This window comes from Gossypium arboreum, chromosome 11 (genome assembly GCF_025698485.1).
Source record: "Gossypium arboreum isolate Shixiya-1 chromosome 11, ASM2569848v2, whole genome shotgun sequence".
Lineage (NCBI taxonomy): Eukaryota > Viridiplantae > Streptophyta > Magnoliopsida > Malvales > Malvaceae > Gossypium > Gossypium arboreum.
Genome location: NC_069080.1, coordinates 24814256 through 24831434, shown reverse-complemented (window position 1 = coordinate 24831434; position 17179 = coordinate 24814256). Strand labels below are relative to the sequence as shown.

Sequence of the window (17179 nt, the reverse complement as noted above, 5' to 3'; positions counted from 1 at the left end):
AGTTTTCTGCTGTGTTAGAAAACTGTTTTCAAATTGGATTTTTTCCAACAATTTATAGATAACCTCTTTGTTCAAGAACTTGCAAATCACTGACCGTGTCACATTGGCGTATGATGTTCCTTCAACCTACTAAGTGAAATAGTCAATCACTACAAAGATGAATTAATGCCTATTAAAAACTTTTGGCGAGATAGAACCAATGACATCCATGCCCCACATTGAGAATAATCATAGTGGAGCCAAGACATGAAGATTGGTCGGAGGAGCACTAATGTTGCCTACATAAATATATAACATAATCCCCCCTTCTTGACCCCAAAAAAAGGTTTCTGGCTTCGCCCTTGTTTTCAATGTTATTTTGTTTTTGTAACAACACAAGGTTAAAATATGTCATCAGTCCTTGTACTTTTCACAAATTTAGAATTTAATCCTTATACTTTTATTTCAAGAATTTAGTCCTATCTACTTTTTAGATTTTAAAATTCAGGGCAAATTGTTAATAGCATTAAATTTTTTTCATTAAATTTCTTGGTTTGACATTTTGAAATAAAAATAAAATTCACTTGGTAGCCATTTAACTAAAAAATGTCCCTAAAAGAATAACGTTGTAATGAATATGAATTTACCAAAATAAATTTAATAATGTTAACAATTGGACCTAAATTTTAAAATCTAAAAAGTAGAGAGATTGAATTCATAGAGATAAAAGAACATGGACTAAATTCTAAATTTACAAAGAGTACAATGATTTATGGCATATTTTAAACTACATAACTACCAAGTGAATTGTTTTTGTCAAATTCTACTATTAGACCTTGTACTTTAGGCAAGTTGTGGATTTAATATTTTAATTTGGTTATTTACATTCCCTATACTTTTAGAATTTTAAAATTTTATTCCTAACCAAATGGTAACTATTAAATTTATTAAGTTTTTTTTTTCAAAATTTGATGCTTCAAACATATTATCGCATTTGTAATGTCATGTTAGCTTGTAATCATCTCACATTACTCACAAAAAACTAGTTAATAGATTAATGATTGTCGTTTACATTAAAGTTCTAATAATTCATTTTTCAGTGGTGTCAAAAACGATATTTTCAAAACCCCATTTTTAGATGATCAAGTCTATAAATATTATTAATTAATATTTTTGAGTCTATTATATTGTTATATTAATTTTTGATCCAATAATTTTATTGAACAGCTAGTAATTAAGGTACAATGACTAAATCATAAAAATTAATCGCTATAAATTTTTTATTAATTAAATCTGCTAAATAGTATAATAGTAAGAGTCAAAGCAACAATTTAGCCACTTTTCATTACTGGTGGACGGTTAGTGGCTTTATTTAAACACTTTTCATGAGTTAATTTATGTCTTTAAAGATTAAAATAATAAAACATATGTTATAATTTAAGTTAAAAAGAAAAACAAAAGAAAAAGAAGCCACCATCTTTATTTTGCTTCTTCTTCAACCGTCCATGGAAGAAAAGAATTAGGGTTTTGCCGTTCAAGCTTCCATTTTCGATTGGTAAATTGAGTCTATTTCTTGTAGTTTTTATATTTTTGAAATCTTGGGAGGTTGATATAGCTAATCCGAGGATTAGATCGCAAAACTATTAAACCTTTGAAATGTTTTCATTGATTATTTTTAAAGCTTTTGGTGTTATATGGTTTGATTGTAAGCTTAAATGTGATTAGAGGTGTGCATGGGCCGGGCCGGGTTTGGGTCGGGTCTAATTAAAAATTTAAGTCCGGGCCTGGCCCGGCCTAAAAAATGGGCCTAAAATTTTGTCCAAGCCCTACCCGAATAAAAATGTTAAAATTCGGGCCCGACCCGGCCCGCCTATATTAATTTTTATATTATTTTTTATATAATTTTAAAATATATATAAACTATCAAAAATACTAAAAACATCAAAATAAATATTTCTCAACATATTGAAAATAAATTTTAAAAATATGTATACTTAAATAACACTAAAATAGATGCAACTTAACAAGCAAATGCTTCTAAAATAATAACAAAATTAACAAATGTGTTTAAAATAATAATAAAATTAACAATAAAATAAATTTTATACAATATTTAAACAATAACAACAAAATAGTAGCAATATAATAGTAAAATAGTAGCAAAATAGGGAGAAAACAATAAGAAAATAATATTTAAAAAATAGATTTTTGTCATGTAGTGAATTCGGTCGGTCGGGCCGGGCTCGGGCCAAAAATGCCTTACCCGAGGCCCGGCCCATTTTTTAAACTGACCTAATTTTTTTGTCCAAGCTCATTTTTCAGGCCTATATTTTTGTCCAAACCCTCCCAATTTTCAGGCGGGCCTTCAGACCGGGCCGTGTGGCCCGGCCCATGCACACCTCTAGATGTGATATAATACTAATTTGTAAAGTGGAATTCTCTAGTTATGAGTATAGAGACTAATATTTAATTATTTAAATTTGATATGAATTTTTGTAATTATTTATTCTAGAGGGTTATAGAAGGATGAAATTGAAAATGGATTGAAAAACAGATCTTTAATGTGAAAGTTATGGTAGTTTTGATTTTAGGAAATAAATTGAATAAAATGTGAAACTTTAGGAAAATTGTGCAAAGTGAAATTTAAAATGTCATATGTATAGAATAAGGTATTATAAGGTAATTGAAACTGATAAATTGAAATGAATTACTATATAAATCAATATTTGAATCAACCAGTAGATAATCGAGAAAAAGAGAAAATTACTATTAGCCCCTGACATTTTGTCTACCATGATTTTTGCCAGGTAAGTTCATATAGCATCATTACATTTGATTATTATAGATAATTGAATTATAAAGTTTACATGTGAATATATAATTTGAGTTGTATATATATTAGTACAAAAGGGTAATATTCAGACTGATTTGTAAAGAAAGCTGCCCCTGATTGCACTCCGATGCCATTAATTGCACTTCAGTGCCCTTATTTGTTTTACCAGTGCTCCTCAGGATAAATGAATAGTAATAGAGAAATGATTTTAATATGGAATAATATGTACATGTCTATGGTTGAATTTGTAATAACCTTGGTATACTTTTAAGGTATTAAGTTACTCTAGAGTTACATGTAAATGAATTGTATAAGAAGTGAACATGTAATCTTATCTCGTAGAATTGTATTGTCATGATTAGGTTTAGATTGACAAGTTGTTTAGATATTATTTATAAATTTGTAAATAAGGTAAGTTAACATTCTATGCTTATGAACTTATTAAGAATTTTAAATACTTACTATGTTGTTGGTTTCTTGTCATGTAGTTATCTTTTGTAGAATGTGAAAATTGGACCAACTCGGAACTCACACTATTCAATCTTCGATTCAATAGTCTTTTATTCATTCTAGACTTAGTTATGAAATCCTCCTCCTCGAAATGTCAAAAGAAAGTATGTGACATCCCGACATTAGATGGTCCGAGATTTTGACATGACTCACTATCTTGACAACACCACGACGTGGGAATGGTTCATCATGATGTGGAGTTTAAACTTTTAAAATTTTGCAATTTGGTCCTAAGTCATGCCCGGGTCACTAATAGAGCTTTCATAAGCTTGATTTGGTCTCGATTTCTATTTGAAAGTTATCATATGATTACAATTGAGATAGGAGCGAATGTTGCATGCTTTAATTTTAAAGTTTTTAGTTTCGATTACTTTGGTAACATTCGGTAACTTTGGTCCGACGATTGAACTGGGTAAAGGGTGTTACAAAATTAAAAATTTGAAATTAAAAAAAATAGCAACTAAGGAGAACATGGACTAAATCTCTAACTTTATGCATAATACAAGACTAATAGTAGAATTTAACTGTTACCATCTGGTCAAGACTAAATTTTCAAAAATTGAAAAGTACAAGGACTAAAATTAACCAACTTGAAAAGTATGTGGACTAAAATTGATCAAAGAAAAGTACAAGTACTAAATCAATAACTTACAAAAAGTACAATGTCTAATAGAAAATTTTAATTTTAAAATGTCACACCAATATTTTTTTAAAAAAATAACGATGATAACAACTAGATCTGAATTTTTAAATTTGAAAAATAGAATGACTAAATTCTTGAAATAAAAATAGAAATACTAAATTTTAAATATACAAAGTGTATATGGCTTACAATACATTTTAACTTTCAAATTTTTACTCTATGTAAATCCATTGGAAAATAAAAAATACGCATGTCGGATGAAATGGTTGTTGCTATCTGCTCCACTAACGAATCATTGGTTTAACTGAATAACTAAATAAAATAGATAGACCTTTCTCTTCGTCTCAGGTCGATGGATCTTCTCAACTGGAGGATCCCCTATATGGATAATATATGGATAATACACATTCTAGTTGACCGAGCCTAATTCTATTCTAATTGTTTTGTTCCGAAGCAAAGATATCCACGAGGCGGTTCGCCCTATTCAGATATTCACGACCGAGAAATACTGGATTCTCTTTCGGATAGGTCCTGAAAGGAGAAGGAAAGCTAGAATGCCGCCAGGCGTCTAACTTTACTCTATCATGATTTAGAAGGTAAATAAATATAAGGGTTAATGTGCTATCCCCCCCTCAAGTTGCACCCAATTATCACTTTGGTATCCAAATAATATTTTGTATCAACTTGGTATTTGAAATTTTCAATCCCTTAACACATTAAAAAAAAAAAGTGATTTTAAAGCTTTTCATAGTTGTTCTTATTTTAAAAAGATTTTTCAAAATTTTTTGACAATTTTTGTATTTTCGCTAATGTGTTTTTAAAAAGAAATATATATTTTAAATTTCTAAAAAGTTATATAACTTCCCATATATTTTTCATTTGTTAAGTTTTTTTATTTCTTTAAATTTTTTATTTCTCTTTATCGTGTTTAATGTGTTTTAAAATAAAAATAAAATAAATATTTTTAAAATTTCTGGGATTTTATATAATTCTGTGTATTATTGTGATTTTTTAAAAAAATAGAATTCTTCTGAACTTTCTGCTATTTTTTCTTTATTTCTTTTTAAAAAATATTTTAAGAAAATAAAGTTTTTAATGTCATTAACTGCTGGGGAAAACTGATAACGAAATGAAAATTTCAAGCAGTAAACTGATAAAAAAAAGTTGTTTAAGTGTCAAAGTGATAATTGGGTGCAATTTTAGGGTAATTAGTACATTAAATATAATAATATGAAATATTTCTTATGTGGCTAAATAAATTATTAAAGAAATCCTGTTCAGTCCATGCTTTAGCCAACGGCTAGTACCCAAAACGGTAACCACAACGGTCGAAAATTTCAATTTTTTTTTTTATCCCAAAACCTCTCTCTAAATCGGTTCTATTCTTTTCCTGGCACTCGCTTCGCTTCTCTCAGAAACTCCCCTCTTATCTTTCATCATCTTCGATATCAAATTTCATAAATACTAAAAGGAAATCAGAAAAGAAAGTGGGTTTTCGAAGATGTTGCAAGATGTTTGGAACGCTCCTCCTGGATTCAGGCCTTCTAAATCGGCCCCCACTTCTCCGGCAAAGCCCCTCGGGGTTCTGAGAACTCGCTCCGAGTCCTTCCATGCCATCCACAAAGTCCCAGTCGGTGACACTCCTTATGTTAGAGCCAAGAACGTTCAAGTAAGTTTCTGGGTGTCTTCCAGTTGATTGTACAAGAGTTGAAATCTTCTTTATTAATTTTACTTTTGTTTTCAGTTGGTAGAAAAAGATCCGGAGAGGGCGATTCCTATGTTTTGGGCAGCCATAAATGCAGGGGATAGAGTTGATAGTGCTTTGAAAGACATGGCCATTGTAATGAAGCAGCAAAATAGAGCAGAGGAAGCCATTGAAGCTATCAAGTCTCTGCGTAGTAGATGCTCAGATCAAGCGCAGGAGTCTCTTGATAACATTCTATTGGATCTCTACAAGGTCTTGTTACACCAATGTAAACATTAAATATTATATAAACTTGTATTGGTCTTTAACAGATGATGGTTATTATAATTCTACAGAGATGTGGAAGGTTGGATGACCAAATAGCATTGTTGAAGCACAAATTGTATTTGATTCAACAAGGACTGGCTTTCAATGGAAAGCGCACCAAGACAGCCCGATCTCAAGGAAAGAAATTTCAGGTCTCTGTCGAGCAAGAAGCCACACGGTTGCTGGTAAGCCTTCAATCTTTTCATCTTTGCTGGTAAACCTTAAAACGGATACATGAATTTAAGAAACTTTCCGTTTTCAGGGAAACTTGGGCTGGGCATTGATGCAGCAAAACAACTATATCGAAGCAGAAGATGCTTATCGGCGGGCACTTTCGATTGCTGCCGATAATAACAAGATGTGTAACCTGGGTATTTGTTTGATGAAGCAAGGTAGAATTGGGGAGGCTAAAGAAACCTTGCGAAGAGTGAAACCAGCAGTGGCTGATGGACCAAGAGGGGTAGATTCCCATCTTAAGGCCTATGAGAGGGCACAGCAGATGCTCCAGGATCTTGAGTCGGAGATGATGAATAAAGGAGGAGGGGATCGGGTCGAACAAAGCCGGCTCTTTGACGCCTTCCTTGGTTCTTCATCAATTTGGCAACCTCAGCCTTGCAAGGACCCCATCAGCTTGCCAAAATCAAATGCAGTTAAACCCCAAGATGATTTTGCTGATGAGAACATCAATTCGAATGTAATGGTAAGCCAAGTGGTGATCCCTCAACCAAAACCAGTTGCTCTTCCTTTCGGAAATTCTCTAAATATCGATGCACCGCCCTTCTACTCGTCAAAGTTGGTGAAGGAGGTGAAAGCTCCAGTTGTGAATCAATTGCATGAGACCCTTAAAAGAACACGGTCAGGAAACTCAGCTAACTCTATGAGAGTGAATGAAATGGGTGGAGACTGCACAAAGCTTTTATCTGCAGAACCGGAAAAACCGGAGATTAAGACTAGAAGAAGGCTCTCTCTTTCAACTGAAGAGACAGGAGACAAATTGGTTGATTTATTACCAGATAGCCAAGACTTTGAAGAGGCTATCATTGCAGCAGCAGTTCTAGGCCCAGCAAATGAAGCAGTGACTCAAAGGATGTTTCCAAAGAAAACTGATAAGAGGCTTAAGGTCTTCCAAGATATTACTCTTTCTTTGAGTCCTAGAGCCTGAAGTTGGTTAACTAATTTAGTTTCGTAAGTAACTTAATATTCTAAGGGTGGAGATGAACTTGTTCTCCTTACCTACTTGACTCCTATTCCTGAAAAGGAAGGGTAGCAGTTCTTAAGGTTGTAGCCTTAAGTATTATTTACATTTATTTATGTATTCCTCTTAAATAAGGCGCATCCACACCCATCAAGATAATAAAAAACACTTTCGTTTAGATTTTGCATTGCATTTGCCCAAATCTTTTGATAAAGAGATATTCAGATTACTTGTTCTCCTTACCACCTACTTGACTCCTATTCCTGAAAAAGAAAGGGTAGCAGTTCTTAAGGTTGTAGCCTTAAGTATTATTTACATTTTATTTATGTATGCCTCTCAAATAAGGCGCATCCACACCCATCAAGATAATAAAAAACACTTTCGTTTAGATTTTGCATTGCATTTGCCCAAATCTTTTGATAAAGAGATATTCAGATTACTTTATCAGTTTTTCATTGCATTCTACTAATTGACAGAAGAAGTATTTCTATTTGATTTAAATAACATTCATAAAACAAAGGATAACGCAGGTAATGCTGTTTCAGTGGCAACATAAAGAACGTTACAACACAATTGATATCGTTTTTTCTGCGCAACTTTCTTTACCATAACTGAGGTTTGGAGATATAACTATGTAGTTTAAAGGTATAATTTTGCTTGTTATGCAGATTGATTTGTAATATGGTGAAGCTTGTATGAGATCCAGCAGGTTCACACGCATGGATCAGCAACTAAAAGTAGATCCCTTCTAATGAGCCAACATCTGAGATTCACAGGCAATGGCAATGGAAATTTGTTAAGACACAGTCCGAAAACACATAATGGCCCTTTCTCCATGCCTGAATAAAGGATCCTGTTTCAGAAAAGCAAACAACGGTGATCAAATCTATGCCTCAATTTTCATTAACCAAGCACATTCAAATACATTTTCTGCTAAAAGTTCTGGGTGTCAGTGCCAAAGCTTAAAAGAGCTTGATGATTGAAAAAGTCATACATTTGAGTTTCTAACTGGTTGCCAATATAAGAATGGGTTTGTCTAATCTAATAAACAATAAGATGTTGCCTTCTATCACTCTAGTGCATTGGATGGAGCAACGCACTTGCAGTGCAACCAAGTCAAGCGCTTATCTCCTTTGAGAGACAAGAATATTTCTCTAGCATTAGGATTGTTGAATAACTCCAGAGCAGCAAAGTAGACTCGCTCTTCAAGGCCTTCAATCTCATCCAATTCTTTTATACAACGAAGTATACTATATCTGGCATTACGTTGTGTTACAGCGGCTGTTCTCAGCTTCGAAGTTGCTGCCATCTCCAATATTGCAGCAGCAATAGCATCATCAATTCCCCTGCGTCCCCTTTTGTGACTACTAATCAAAACAGAAGCAGAAGGTTGAACTGCATCTGGATCATCTGCCACATCCTCTACTTCCTCAGACGAGGACGAGGACTCTTCTTGAATTCTGCTCAATGGTTCCAAAGAAGGAAGTGAGGAAGGAACTTGTCCACGAAGTTCAGCAGAGTAGTCATGCTTCCAATTGGTCATTGGCTCTGAGAAAATAGTACAAAGCTGTTTGTAAATTGAGCAGCCGCTGGCTTTTATGGTTTCAGCATCTGGATGACCCTGTCAATGAAGAACATGTATGACCTGGGGAACAAGGGATTGAAGGAGATTTCATTCACACAAAACAAGCATTGATAGAGTATATCCTACCTTGGTAAAATCAAACCAGGCTTCATCTGTACCTATTATAACCCCAGTAGATTCATTCCAACTGAACTCGCTTCGATCAAGAAGTGATTTAACGAGAACATACTGCCTCCTCAAAACCCCATATCGGTTCTTTAATTGCTCCTTGTCCCATTTCAAACTAGTTTTCTCATAGAACTCATCACACATGGACTTCCAAGCTCTCTTGTTGAAAGAATTGTTGTGCCTGTTCCCTCCGTGAACCTGTTCAACCAACAGGTCAGCAAGTGTCTTAGTGAGGAACGTCGTCCATCGAGCTCTCGGATGCTGTTCCTGCTGTTGAGATGGTTGCTGTTGTCTCCTTGAGCGAGTAACCCGGCTTGCCATCTACAAAATCTACAACCAAAACCCTACAATCAACCATACACAAAACATTCTCTAAAATTAAAGCAATTAAGAAACTATAAAACAGAATTTCTAGTGACCTCATAGTAAAACAAGAAATGCTGGTAGCCAAAAGCGAGTCAAAGTCACAAAATGCTTTAAAATCAAGAAAATTCAAACCAAAAAAAAAAAACGCAGGGAGAGATGTATTAAATTGGCATGGAAAAGCGATGCTAGAATCTTAAAACTAAAACCCTAACGCTGAAAATGTGAAAGAAATTTGACGTGGAATCTATCATAGTCATAGAATAGAGAGTACTGTAGGGGACCTACTAACGACCGAGGAAATTCCGAGTAGGAATGATGAAATATGAGAGAGATTATGGAGGAACCCTTCTTCTTGAAATGGTTATCAAGTAAAGTAATGTCCATGCTTCTGGGACTAATTTTTCTTTTCCCTGCCCTTTTGTATGTGTGACTGTGGGGGTTTTACGACCCAGTCCAAAATAGCCCTGGGTACTTGTAGTACTGCTCCTTATTGGGAGTACACTTCGTTTTTGTTTGACCATTGCATCCTCGAACTGGTAGAAGCACTGTCAGTCAAGCAACACTGTTCATTTTGGCCTCCATTTCATCTTGTCTTGAATTCTTGGCGATCATATAGAAATAGAAGGCTACATTTGAAACCCAAACATATATACCCAAAGTACTTGGCCAAAAGAAATCAAAAGTTTGTCCAACCGCCACAATATGTTACCGAAAACCGCATTCTTCTTGTCACATTTATTACAGATGTTGCCACCAATTATTTATAGGATAGTAAATCTCATCCTAAGTAGATCTAGTCACATCTCATCGTATTTTCACGGGGCTTCATTACTCCACTATGGAGTAGAACAACTATTCAGTGGAGCGAAGAGGGAAATTTGTAACACGAATGCATGTGTGGATGAAAAAATAAAGTGATAAAAGAATATTGTTTTTATGATAATTAAATTCTAAGATACTTAAGTATATTATTCAATTTTATCTAATCTAGGTTAATAAAATAAAATTTAATTACTGCTAAAATTAAACTAAGTAAGTTCTTCAATTAGTTTTAGAGACTTGGAACTCTTATTTCATCTAATCGAATTAATCAATTATCTCTCATCCAATTCTTCAATCTACGTAATTACTAATCAATGATTCAATTGCATTAACAATACCCTTCTAGTACCTATCTTACTTAATCCACTTCCCCACAAGTTGGGTGAAGTCACTAAAAACAAATCTATTAGGTTAATTATGGCATCATGTATATTCCTATCGTAGCCACAAATTAATTCGTTTTTCATCACTACTAAAGTTAATCCTAATCTATTAATTCTAGATCTCAACTCTAACTTTCTCTTCCAAGACAAGTCAAGGTAATCAAATTAATACAATTTGGTGAATAGACAAATAGATTAAATAAGCACAAGACTAAATAAATAATTAACAATGATTAAAACAACTGAAAAGAAAATAAATTGATTAACTAAGAAATAAGATTCATCATTGTTCTAGAAAAAAAAGAGTTTAGTTTATATTGAATTAAAAAAACAACACTAAAGTAAAAAGCATCATCATTAAAAGAAGACAAGTCTTTTCTCCCTAGTTCAATAATAAAACCATCTTCAAAACCTCATTCTAAACCTCTCATGTTTCTCTTAATGGCTCTCGAAATTATGGTGTGAACCACCTTCAACCACCAAGCCTAAATCTTGTATCAACATTCCATTTATTGGAAGAAAACAAAAACTATGTCTCTACCCAATAAAGCTCCATGCTTTCAAAACCCCTAATTTTTTTTTTTTTAAAAGAACATTCAACTACAACATCATTAAGCTGCCTCCTCAACACCAATCGACCAACGTGAACTACCAAGTCAGGCCCCAATAAAATCATTATAAACAATGTGATTATGACTACATTAACCTATGTTATTCATATCATCCTTACCACATACAACTAAAATTGTAACACCCCTCATCCAGCCCGGTCGTTGGACCCGAGTTGCGGGATGCTACTAATATTACCGATAAAATTCACATTTAAATCTCAACAGTTATTCATTTAGTCAACAATTCTAATCATAATTGCATGCACATCACAACATACAAGCAAAATCAAAACTCAATCGAGCTTAGGAAAGCTCTAAAGTTGACTCGAGCATGAATAAGGATCAAACTATAAAATTTTCAAAGTTTTTAGAAAGGTACCGATACTGAAGGAAAAAGTACTGATACTTTTATGATAGGTATCGAAACTATAAAAAAATATTGATACCATTTTGGCATTCTACTAATTTCAAATTTTGAAACGAGTTAATTTTACCGATACCAAATTGACATTCTGTCGATTTAAAATATTGTTTATTTGGTAAAGTACCCATACTTCAGTTAACGGTATCAATTCTTTTTGCCAGAAAGTTAAAAATCTCAAGTTTTGGTACCATTTTCATGCTCAAACTAAAACCAATTCAAAAATAGACTTAAGCACATATATAACCTACACAAAACACTATTCAAACATACACCAACATTTCATATTAAAGACATTGATTTTTAACAACCAATATGCCACAAATTTGGCACCTTCACATACAAACATACCCATAGTATATGGCTCAAATGGTCCTTAAAATGCAACTTCCATAAACTATACACAACTTCAATACATTCTCAATCATCTTTTATCCGATCATGCAATTTTCCATTACTCTCACAATGCATACCATTCACATTCATCTATTACTTTACCATTCCATCAACAACCTTAGCATTCGTGTACTTCAACCATAAACTAGCACATAGCTGACATGCATATTTATGTACACAACATGTAACCATTCAAAATTAAGCATCATTTATGATTCAAACTTATAAACATTCAAAGTAAACACATATGTAAAACATCTCCTATACACATGCCACATAACCGAGGTCCAAAATGATAAAAAAGACTACTGAATCAAAATCTTAATAGTGTGATCTCCAAAGTGATTCGATCACCTTGTTCCACAAAAGATAACTTCAAGCAGAGAAAACACAACAAAGTAAGAATTACGTATGCTTATTAAGTTCATAGGAGCTAAAACACTAAACACACCTCAATTCAAAACTAACATAATGAATTAGCTAACTATATGACTTTCCTATCATCACATTTCACATCAATAAGGTGAGTTCATCAATTACAATTTTACAACATTTTAATACGTACAATACATTCAGTGTCATTCTATCAGAATTGCGAAACATATATGTCATTTCATCATTCCAAACATATTGTCACACCTGATTTTCGTTAAAGTCCCTAATTTAGGAAAGGTGGGGAGTTAATTGAATAAAATAGCAAGTTGGCAGGCTCTACTGGAAAACCTGGAAAATTTTGTGGCTGATTGGTAATTAGTCGAAATCTAATTCTGGTTCAATTAAGTTGGAACGATTGGTTCCTTAGTGTGAGGCGGAATGAGTAGTGATGGACGGTTATTTTGGGCTATGGAGATCGTGCAAATTAGAGGTATATATATGCGTGTGAGGAAGGATTTTTTTGCAAAAAGACTTTTACTTAATTATGTTTATAATCTTCTTCTCATCAGCATTGTCTTCTCCGGTTGCTCCGAAATGAGAAAGTTAAGGGAAGCTCTACATGGGGCAGTAAATGTGAGACTCAAGTTTGGAAAGTAAAGAATCCAGTAAGTGACTGCCTCTTGACGTACTATTGTCTAGAGTGTGAATATTACAACCAAATATTGTTAGGCGGTTTCCGCAAGTATACGGGTCAAGTTGTAATATAGTTTATACAATGAAGTATGAAAGTAATCTGAGAATCGTATCCATGGGAGGTGAAACTTAACTAATTCTAACTTCGATGTTAATAGATCTAATTAGTAATTTAACTAAATTTCTAAGGCGATGAAAAATCATACTTTATAAAAATAATTAAGATGCACAAAAATGAAGACAAAAAATTAATTTGTAGACTTAATCAATTCTAAGGATGGAAGATTAACTCACTTCGATGGTCATAACTAACTCCTATTTCAAGTTCTATCCAATTAACTAGTCATTAACCTAGCAGGATCTCTTGATCTTCGACTGAACTAATTAGTCGATAAGAACTACTTATCTCTCAACCTCACAGTCTAGACCGGATTGGGGTAAAGTGTTCACGGATTTTGGGTTCATTCCCACCTAGATGACTTCCTAGGGTTGTCAGGCCTAGGGTTTTAGGTTCTTCCTATCCCAGCCAACTAATCCGCAAAGAAACCCTACGTAGAAATTAATTACTCCTACATCCACTTACTAATCTCCCATAAGAGGATTAGTTCTTTATGGATCTCATAAACGCATAAACTTGATTGAAAAGATAAACATGAGTAAGAAATCAAGAATAAGGTTTAAGAAGAATTCTGATTTGTATTGATAATCGCAAAAGCAGAAATCCACAAAAAGTTGATAAATCCAAAAACTGAATTCTCCAAAGAACGAGAATAAAACTAGAACAAAATTACAAATAAAAATAACCTAAGTATAAAATAACCTAAAGAAAACTGAAAACTAAAACTAAATAAAGTTGCAAACTAAAACTTGAATAAAAGGTGATTATGAAGTGTTCAGAGATGTCTGTTTATAGATTTAGTGTTGGTCATCATCCATTGACCTAATTCGACTGACATTTTTACGTTAAAGTTTATTGTGCAGACCAAAACACCCTTGACTCATTAATTCTCCTCGTCAATGTGGTGTCACAACAACCTCTGGTCTATGTCGTCACACTGATGGCAGTTTACAGGTTTAGGCTTGATTTCAGGGTGGTGTTGCGACACCCTCTGAATGTGTCGCGACATTGAAGGCAATTTTCTTTATTGGGTGCTTTGTTCACTATGTTGCGACATTGACACTTCGTGTTGCAACATCACAACTAGTTTCATGTTTTTATGCCTCCAAATGATATCCTGCACACTTATCGGATATGTTAGCCTTCCTTTAGGGCTCTTTTGTCCCCTAAGGTCATATAAATAGTTTGAATCACATTTTTTTTTATTTACAAACTAAAAATAAAAACTAAGTAAAAATATAACGAAATTGCTTTTACATAAGCTCCTTAAGTACGAAAAATGGTTTAATCTACTACAACGAATTACAACAAATTAGTAAGCTGGTAAGCTCCTAAGTCTCTTTGTACTCGTAAATTAAAGGAAAAGAGAAGTAAAGATTTCTGAAAAGCTTTTGTATAATAATGGATTCGATGTTTTAAGGTTTGGATACCTTTGGTTTAACCAGTATATCTAGTTGTCATGCTTTGCTTCCAAGACAAAGGAGACTCTATCATTTGAAAAGCTAAGCTAGTGAGGACGAAGGATTTAAGGTGGGTTTATGTACTCCACTCAAGTGTTTGTTGTGTTATTGTGGTGGAATGTTCTACTTGTATTTCTGCTATTAGTTCTATTTGAATTCCATGGTTGTGTGTGATCGCGATAAATGAGTATTGCAAGTATGTTCTCTAGATGCCAAATGTGATTGTGTAATGACGTATTGATAAATGGCGTACTATATGTTTTAATGATAAGTGTAACGTTATACATGAAATGCATGTTTATAATATGTGGAGTGCAGAGGGAGTTACTTTGGCGGGGTAGATGAATATACGAAAATTGGCATAATGGAGAAATGGGCGGAGTGTTAATGGATTCAAGAGAGTTAGATGGAACCGTAGCGATAGTTATTGACTAGTCCTTCGAGGCAACACCATGACGACAATTATCGACTGGTCCTTCAAGACAACACCTTGTAAATAGTTAGTAATTATGTATGAAAGTGGTGTTGAGGTTTTGGTAAATGGTTGTTAGCATGTTAAAATTATGGCAAGTGATCAATTGAAGCCTTAAAGGTAATCATGAATGCTATATATGCTAGTTGGACAATGTATGGGATTAACTTGTGGAAAAACATGGTTCACAACGCAACGGAGGTTCCTTAACATCACAACGAGCCAAGATAATATGTTGTGTCACGACGAAGAGTTCCCGTAGTCGCAACGTCAACCCGATATTTTGTAAATTTTTCAATTTGATCTTAATCTGACTTCGAATTTTCAAAATAGCTTTCGTAAGCTCAATTGAAACTCAAAAATGATTTTATATCATATTATACACATTTGATACTTGTATTTAAACATTTTAATGTTCTCAAATTGATTATAAATGATTGCAGTGGCTCTGACAACAAATGTAGCATCTTGTAGCTTGAATCTGGTGATCGGGTTGGGTATAGGTATATACTAAAAAATATTGATTGAAATATTTAAAATTTATATTGAACACATTTCGATTTACGAAACTCTTTATTATGAATGTAATATTTATAATATTTTAATATTTTCTAATATTATTGTATTTTTCATACTATGTATCTTTTCATGCGTGTGTAACTCAGAATAGTTGATTTCTTACATTTGATTTTTTGGAAAGGGTAAATTACACCACTAGTCACTCAACTATTGCTTTTTTTTCTTTTTTGGTCACCCAATTATCTTTTTTTTTTCACCCAATTATTGCCCTTTTTCCTTGTTGATCATCTAACTATCAAAAATTTTTTTTAATTTGGTCGCCCAACTAATCGAGATTATTTTTTGGGTCCATATCCGTTAAGTCTCGTTAAATCTCTAACGAGAAGGTGATGTGATAGTAAAAAAATCGGTATAATAACAAATTTAGCCCTCAAATTTTACGTAGTATATCAATTTAGTCATAATTTTAAAAAATTAACCATCAAAAGTTACAAATAGTCTCAAATTCGATTCTCAAATTTTACCTTCCTCTTCCGCTTGCCCCACCATCACTTCCAATATTGCCTCCACCACCACCTCCTCCTCCTCCACCTTTCTCCAAAAAAAAGCTTCCTTTTTCTTTCTATTTCAACCTAATTTATTGTATATATCGCACTTAACTTCTCCATCTCATTCTTCATCTCTTTGCGTAACAATGCTGCCAGAGGCACTCGCTCATGACCATGACATCTGCCTCCTCCAGATGCCATATCCTACCACCCACCCACCCACCCCTAAGGTTAATTAATTGCCCTCAAACTCAACAGCTCATTGTTTCCCACTTAATCACAATCTCAAAACTACAAGCACTTTTTTCCTATTCACTTAATTATTAAATATGAAATTCACTACCCTTTAATATGCACTTGTAGTGGTCAACTCAAACTGTTAGTGTTAGAAACAAAGACCTTTAATTTTCCAAATACTAGATTAAGTTTAGAAAGAAGATAACGGACAAGGAAATGAAAGAAGGTGATGTTACCGGCAAAGAATGTTTAGTTTAGCGTTTCATACAAATTGAGGTTTTTTTTTTTTTTTTGAGAAGGGTGGACGAAGGCAACGATAATAATAGTGGTGGGTGATAAAAAAAGGAAAGTGGCGATAGTTGAATAACCTATGTTATAATTTACCAATAAGATAGAAAACAAAGGATAGATCGAAAGAATTTGGAGAAACAAAGAAAGAACATGACGTGACATGATAATCGATCAAACGATCAGTTTGGTAAGCTGATAATGCCGATCCTATTTGTTTCAAAATTCAAGAAATTAATACCAAAAGATGGCAGGCAAACTGGGGCAATCTGCTTCAACTTAATTAATAATCCAAGTTACCGAAAAATAATCATAACAAGAACAAAGTCCTTACAAGTTTGATAGCCGAAATAGTAAAATAAGTATTCATTCCAGTTGAACTTGCAGACAGGACGATCATGTTGGTTTCTTCTTCAATAATTATATTTCCTATTTTATAACCAGACCCGTTATGAAAAAAGCTAAGGCTAAAAGAAAGCTTCCCAAGGCAAAATATATAGACAGAAAGCTGCAGAAGGAAATTAAGCTAGCTTTTAAATCAAGAAA

The 17179-nt window shown here is 33.5% G+C and overlaps 2 protein-coding genes across 11 annotated transcripts; one reads left to right on the top strand and one right to left on the bottom strand.

Annotated features, from left to right (window-relative positions):
* Positions 1-5318: 5318 nt before the first annotated feature.
* On the top strand, positions 5319-7349 carry LOC108470743 (protein POLLENLESS 3-LIKE 2-like). Its single transcript, XM_017772187.2, has 4 exons — positions 5319-5634; positions 5710-5922; positions 6006-6161; positions 6239-7349. The coding sequence occupies exons 1-4, from the start codon at positions 5467-5469 to the stop codon at positions 7136-7138; spliced, it is 1437 nt and encodes a 478-aa protein (XP_017627676.1). The 5' UTR covers positions 5319-5466; the 3' UTR covers positions 7139-7349.
* A 306-nt stretch (positions 7350-7655) lies between these two features.
* LOC108472751 (L10-interacting MYB domain-containing protein-like) lies at positions 7656-10039 on the bottom strand. 10 transcript variants are annotated; one of them, XM_053020812.1, is made up of 4 exons: positions 9572-10039; positions 8883-9268; positions 8272-8792; positions 7656-8024 (listed from the first exon to the last, which is right to left on the bottom strand). In XM_053020812.1, exons 2-4 carry the CDS (start codon positions 9243-9245, stop codon positions 7883-7885), a joined length of 1026 nt encoding a protein of 341 aa, XP_052876772.1. In that variant the 5' UTR covers positions 9246-9268; positions 9572-10039; the 3' UTR covers positions 7656-7882. The 10 variants fall into 10 exon arrangements, 9 of the variants coding, with proteins under 9 accessions (XP_052876772.1, XP_017629796.2, XP_052876773.1 ...); XM_017774307.2 differs by having other exon boundaries at positions 8883-9254; XM_053020813.1 differs by having other exon boundaries at positions 8883-9245.
* Positions 10040-17179: the final 7140 nt, after the last annotated feature.